The sequence below is a fragment of the Drosophila subobscura genome, chromosome U, assembly GCF_008121235.1.
Source record: "Drosophila subobscura isolate 14011-0131.10 chromosome U, UCBerk_Dsub_1.0, whole genome shotgun sequence".
NCBI classification, from domain to species: domain Eukaryota; kingdom Metazoa; phylum Arthropoda; class Insecta; order Diptera; family Drosophilidae; genus Drosophila; species Drosophila subobscura.
Window position 1 is genome coordinate 7503405 of NC_048534.1, and position 6351 is coordinate 7509755.

Here is a 6351-nt window from a genome sequence, read left to right on the forward strand (position 1 = left end):
CAAATTTATCAGATACAAAGCAGGAGCGAATTTCCTTTTGTTTTGGGCCAGTTGATAAGCCAATGTTTAGATGCTTTGTGCTTTATTGTGCCATCTACAAACTAATAGTTTGCTGCTCTTTCGGGTTTGACATTGAAAGAGTAAAAAAACTAAATAAGTGCTTGGTGCTCTTCCCTTTACAGACGTTAAATATACAGTTTGAAAAACACACAGAAAATATATAACGTAAATTTGATGATTTATTGAAATTGTGTGGAATAATTAAAGGATTTCATGTGCCAAATAAAGTAATAAAATAAAATAAAATATTAACAAGTGAAATAACAAAACCGCACGCGACCAAATACGCAAATAAACATACAAATAAATAAAAAACAAAAAGGCAGGCGACAATATGGCCTGCTTTCCGCGTTTGTTCCATCATCGAAGTAAAAATAAATTTACTCCCGCGCAAGATGAGAACACCGACACGATACTCAACACACATGATAGTCCCGTGGTGAGTTTCTGCATTACACCATGCAGATCGTGCTGTGGTAATGCTTCTGTCTGATAAGCCAAACGATAAGTTGGGCAAGTGCTTAATTCAATTAAACGGGGAGGTGGCAAGAACAAATATAAACAATGTTTAGTGTATAGATAAGTATTCCGCCTTAAGATTCCAACAGTTTTTACAAAGAACCTACCGCAAAAAGTGTACAAAAAATTACGAAAGAAAAAGTTCAAGTATTTAATACAATTTTTCTTTGCTCTGATGATCGGGAATACTCTTTCAGTTGAGCAACATAGGGTGTTGAGGCGAAACCTTGTTCCTTACTTCTCTTATCATTTCTTTCGCTACCCATGACGTTCCCTCTTCGAAATGGTTATCAAAATTAAACGGAAAATTAACGGAAGCCCTTTATCAATTCGCTCAATTTTGGCAGGAATATTTGCACATGTCTTCTCTTCTACCACTCAAAATGTAGGCATGAAAATGTGTTTCTTTTTTACACGAGTCTTCAGAGTTGTTCACACGAAACCATCGAAACTTATCAGGCGCCCACTTCAAATAAACTGAAAGCCTAAATATGTTACTTGTTTTTTGAGCAATCTTAGCGTTTTATCAATAACAAGCATACCACGATGAACTATCATCAAATATGCAAAAATATGAAAGCAAATAAACAGATATAGACAGCGAGTGAAAATGTTGGCAAAGAACGTAGCAAATGTCACATAAATATGCAGGATCCGTGGCATGCGTGATTATCTACGGACAAATCTGTAGCCTATCTCCCATCTAAGACACCTGCGAGGGCTGTCATGTTTTTTCTTAACGATGAAGATGAAAGCGAACGTGAGGTTTTTTTAATAACTTGTGGACTTCAAAAGTCGCGGAGTGGATTGTCAATTGCAGTCAGCCCGTCGTACCGTTATCAGAAAAAAAAAAATGTTTTTTGAGCTTCCGTGGGAGAAGGGAAAACATGTCAAAATGTCGCCGATTAGGTCGATTAGCATATCAAAGCCAAGCTAGCTAGGCGACTTGCAGGGAGACATGTGATTATTTGTGCCTACACATGGCCCTCAAACAAGCTTTAAGATTTCAATGGCATATCGACAAGCTAACGGATTAAAGGTGTTCACAGATGTATGTACATATGTAAACTGCATGTATCCATACTTAATTACATATATGTATATGTACATATGTATGTATGTAACTGATGCAACTTTATACTTTATACTTTCGAGTAGTTTAAAGTCATCTCAAAATGGAATTCAATTTAGTTCAAAGTAATTATACTCAAAAAACATACAGCTTGCCGCCCGACCGTCATTTAATTAAACAGAAAAGAGGCATCATGTAATGTATAGTGAATAAAAGTATAGTTCTGATGTTTCAGCAAATTGGCTTGTACATTCGGCGCGAGGAGAAACCGCTTTACACGCCCATCGTTACACCCAGCGCTAGTGAGGTGAGTTCAGTGCACACAGCTGTGGAATTTTTCGTGCAAGTTCGACTAAATGTGCTTGTTTTTGTGAAACACAACTAATATTTGCACGCATGTAAATGTTTCTTATACTTTCGAATCGACGATACACTTGTAAACATGTACACACCACACACACACTACCACGCCAATGATGAACACAACACAAATATCCACCACGGCCACGGCCACACTCCACCACTCAACTCGAACAACAACAACAACAACAACGATAAACTTGTGCGCCTTCCTTGTTTGTGTTGGTAAATGTTTGGCGGGGTGGTTTTTGCTCGCTTTCGCTTTCTTCGCACCTGTGCCGTTAGGCCAAACTGCAACGGCTAAGACTGCCGACCGCAAACTCCTCCTCCTCATCTTCGTCACCCAGCAGTTTCCCACCACAGACGCTGGCCGAAAATTACAATGCAAACAATACAAACAGCATGCAGCGGCAGCCCAAGAAGTTTCGCTCCAACAAGAGCAAGCTGCAGGCAGGCAAAGGGAAGGAGAAGCAAAATGGCCAGACGCAGGCGGAGGCGGAGGGAGAGGGAGACGGAGACGGAGACTCTGTCAACGGCAATCCAATTAATGTCACACGCTCAAATTCAAAATTAAAACCAGTCAAAGAGCGGCGACCGACAGCCCTGCCCACAGAGGCGCCCAATATCGAATTTGTTGATGCGGAGGAGGAGGAGGAGGAGGAGGAGAATGCAGATGGCGGTGCCTGTGGTGATGATGCCATGGATGGCAAGTCAAAACTCAAAGTGAATGAGAATGGCATAATTGATGAGGTCCCAACACCTTTATCAGAGGGAAAAGTCAAGTTTTTCATTGGTCACACACAGGAACTAAGCACAGAACCAAAAGACGATACTTTGTCCTGGCAAAGCAGCGATACCAACAACAACAACAGCAACAACAGCAACCTGCCCCAAGAAGGCGGAACGGGAGAGCTGCTAGCGACTACAATCAATGGCAAAAGTAGCAGCACTGTGTCCCTCCATGGTCTGACAAAGAGCAGCACAGACAATCATCGTCGCCGACGAGTATCCACCATGTCCGATATTCACATACCGCCAGCACCGCCGATGCCAACGGAGCTGTTGGTGCCCGGCACACCTCTGCACTTGCGGAAGAAGCGCAGCGTCGAGTGCCAGCAGAATCAACAAACTGATGAGAAACTGGCGCCTTTGGAGGCTACAAACAATCAAGTAAGTAATAAGGTTTCCAAGACCATTTGTCCATTTGCTTACCTGCCAAACACCCGAAACTGCAAGGAACAAATGCCAACACCTAAGGGAAGCTGCGATGGCGAGGAATCAGTGACTACAAAGGCTCATCGCGTGGAGGGTGGCCTGATCTATATACGACCGACTCATCCCATTCAAGGCGACATTGAAATTCAATCAATTACAAAAGACAAAGCGTAAGTAAAGCAAACAAACAAACAAACAAAAAATAATCATCGACTATTACCCAATCCCAATCCCAATGCCAATCCCAATCCGCATCGCAGCACACATAATCTCATCCACATGGCCATTGAGCGCAATGACTTCCTGAATAACCTCATGGACAAAGAGCGCAAGGAGATGGTTATCAGTGCAATGGCGCCGGCCAGCTACAAAAAGGATAGTTACATCATACACGAGCACGAGGAAGGCTCCGAAATATACGTCTCTGCAGAGGGTCACTACGAGGTTATACGCGCGGGACAGCTTGTGGCTAACTTTGGACCGGCAACTGTCTTTGGGGAGCTGGCAATACTCTACAATGCTCCCAGGCAGGCAACCATTAAGGGTAAGTAGCTTATGGAGTGAACCAAAGTTCTCTTGCTTCATCTTCTGCTGTTCCCCCTAGCTGCCACCGATGCCCGAGTGTGGAAAATAGAACGTGAGACCTTTCGAACCATCATGCAAATCTCAGGCTCCAGGGAGCGTGAGGAGAACCTGCAATTCCTTCGATCGGTTCCATTTCTGCAAGAGCTCGACAAGAGCTTGCTCAACAAAGTTGTTGATCTCCTGCAAAGGGTAATAGCCAGACACTTTTGCTATTCATTTATTAACAAAGATTGTTCGATAGAAATTCTATAAGACTGGCAGCTGCATTGTACGTGAAGGCGAGATAGGAAACGAGTTCTACATCATTCGAGGCGGAACAGTAACCATAAAGAAGGAGGACGCGTCCAGCCAGGAACAAGTTGTGGCAATGCGGAAGCGGGGCGATTACTTTGGCGAACAGGCGCTCCTAAATGCGGATGTGCGGCAGGCCAGTGTCTATGCAGATGCACCAGGCACAGAGGTGCTCAAGTTGGACAGAGAGTGAGTTGCAACAGAGACATCGACACAGGGCTAAAATATAAAATGTACTTTTGAAACAGAGCTTTTATAAGCTATTTGGGCACCATTAAGCAGCTGCGCGAGAAGCCGAATCAACGCATTGAAACCCATGGTCGATTCAGCAACAAAAGTGTGGAATTCGATAACGAACATGCCCAAATTGCCATCTCTGAACTGAAGAAAGTTGCCACACTGGGAGCCGGTGCATTTGGACGTGTGGATCTGGTGGCCCATGGCCAGCAAACCTTTGCCCTGAAGATTATCAAGAAGATTGAGGTGGTCAAGCAGGACCAAATCGAGCACGTCTACAATGAGAAGAATGTGATGATCAAGTGCAGGAACTCTCCCTTCATAGTGCAGTGAGTGTTCGAGTATCTAATCGACTCCTCTTTTTGCAAACATCTCTTTTTGTTGTAGACTCTATCGCACATACCGGAATGACAAATATGTTTACTTTCTGATGGAAGCCTGCATGGGCGGTGATGTGTGGACAGTGATGTCGAAGCGGCAGTATTTCGATGAAAAGACCGCCAAGTTTATAGCCGGCTGTGTGGTCGAGGCGTTTGATTTCTTGCACTCGCATAATTTCATTTACAGGGACTTGAAGCCGGAGAACCTCATGCTGGGCACAGATGGTTACTGCAAATTGGTAAATTAAATCATATTTATATTTGTGAATCAAAAATCATTTAATTACATTAATTATTCCCCAGGTTGACTTTGGTTTTTCCAAATATGTTCGTCCCAATGAGAAGACAAACACCTTTGCCGGCACGCCTGAGTACGTGGCACCCGAGATTATTTTGGATCGTGGACACGATCGTGCCGTCGACTACTGGGCATTGGGCATTCTAATATACGAGCTGCTAGTGGGCAAAACGCCCTTTAGAGGCGTGAATCAAATCAAGATTTATCAGCAAATCCTCAGCGGCATCGATGTCATCCACATGCCCACTCGAATCCCAAAACCCGCACAGCATTTGGTTCGTCATTTGTGCAAACAATTGCCGGCCGAGCGTTTGGGCTATCAGCGCAAGGGAATTTCCGATATCAAGCGACACAGTTGGTTCGAAAGTCTGGATTGGCAGCGGCTGAAAAACAAACAGCTGCCATCCCCAATAAAGCGACCCTTGAAAAGTTGGACAGACTTGCAATATTTTGGGCCGTCTGGCGTGGAAAACGATTATGAACCACCCGAAGAATTAAGCGGTTGGGACATCGACTTTTAGTGCTTACAAATATGCCATAAGTAGAATTATGATACACTTAAGCTTAAGTTAATTAATGTAAGTTGCATTTATATTTATACCATTTTAAGTCGCGGCTAAGCAATACTGTTAAATCTTTAATATTAAAAATAAATTCATAGCTACTTAAGCCTTAGACTTGCATTAGTTTTGTAATGTTCAATTTTACCCAAGTGATCGGATCCGCTGCAAAGTGTAGCAGTTCATTCATCACCTTATTTTTATTCGCGGAATCAATTAGAACAGCAAACTTTGTTCCTTTGCTATCATCAGAACACACCGACGAATAAACAAAGAAACTTTTAATTAAGATTTTACGTCACTCAGTGCTGGTCGAACGGCATCGACTCCGGCATCAGTTGATAAAGTAACAATAAAAGAAAATTTACATATCTGTTCTCCATTGAAAGACATTGGATAATGGCTACTAAATTGTGCCACATCTTTCTCTATATCAGCAGCTTCATTATACCCGGTACTCGAACAGTAAATAGGGAATATTTTATTTGTGCGAATAACGGTTGTACGTAACGCACAGAAGGAAACGCTTCCGACCCCATAAAGTATATATATTCTTGATCAGCATCAATAGACGAGTCGATAGAGCCATGTCTGTCTGTCTGTCTGTCCGTTTGTCCGTCCGTCTTGTTGAGCGCCTAGATCTCAGAGACTATAAAAGCTAGAGCCACCAAATTTTGCATCCAGACTGCTGTATACTCACACTGAAACCCCTTCCGCCCCCGCAATAGGGCGAAAACATCCCAAACCTACAATTTTGAAGATACAAGAAAACGC

General features: G+C 43.0%; 1 protein-coding gene across 1 annotated transcript; it reads left to right on the forward strand.

Moving 5' to 3' along the window:
- The first annotated feature begins 332 nt into the window (after positions 1 to 332).
- Positions 333 to 5585, forward strand: LOC117901510 (cGMP-dependent protein kinase 1). The gene is made up of 10 exons (XM_034812280.1): positions 333 to 499; positions 1887 to 1958; positions 2297 to 3181; positions 3248 to 3396; positions 3487 to 3770; positions 3831 to 4000; positions 4053 to 4291; positions 4351 to 4668; positions 4727 to 4958; positions 5023 to 5585. The coding sequence occupies exons 1-10, from the start codon at positions 395 to 397 to the stop codon at positions 5536 to 5538; spliced, it is 2970 nt and encodes a 989-aa protein (XP_034668171.1). The 5' UTR covers positions 333 to 394; the 3' UTR covers positions 5539 to 5585.
- Positions 5586 to 6351: the final 766 nt, after the last annotated feature.

Excerpts from the sequence above, each read along its gene's own strand:
- LOC117901510 (XM_034812280.1), top strand. The coding sequence starts at position 395 with ATGGCCTGCTTTCCGCGTTTGTTCCATCATCGAAGTAAAAATAAATTT. Across the intron at positions 4,292-4,350 it reads GTGCTCAAGTTGGACAGAGA|AGCTTTTATAAGCTATTTGG; the intron begins GTGAGTTGCAAC and ends CTTTTGAAACAG. Across the intron at positions 4,669-4,726 it reads AACTCTCCCTTCATAGTGCA|ACTCTATCGCACATACCGGA; the intron begins GTGAGTGTTCGA and ends TTTTTGTTGTAG.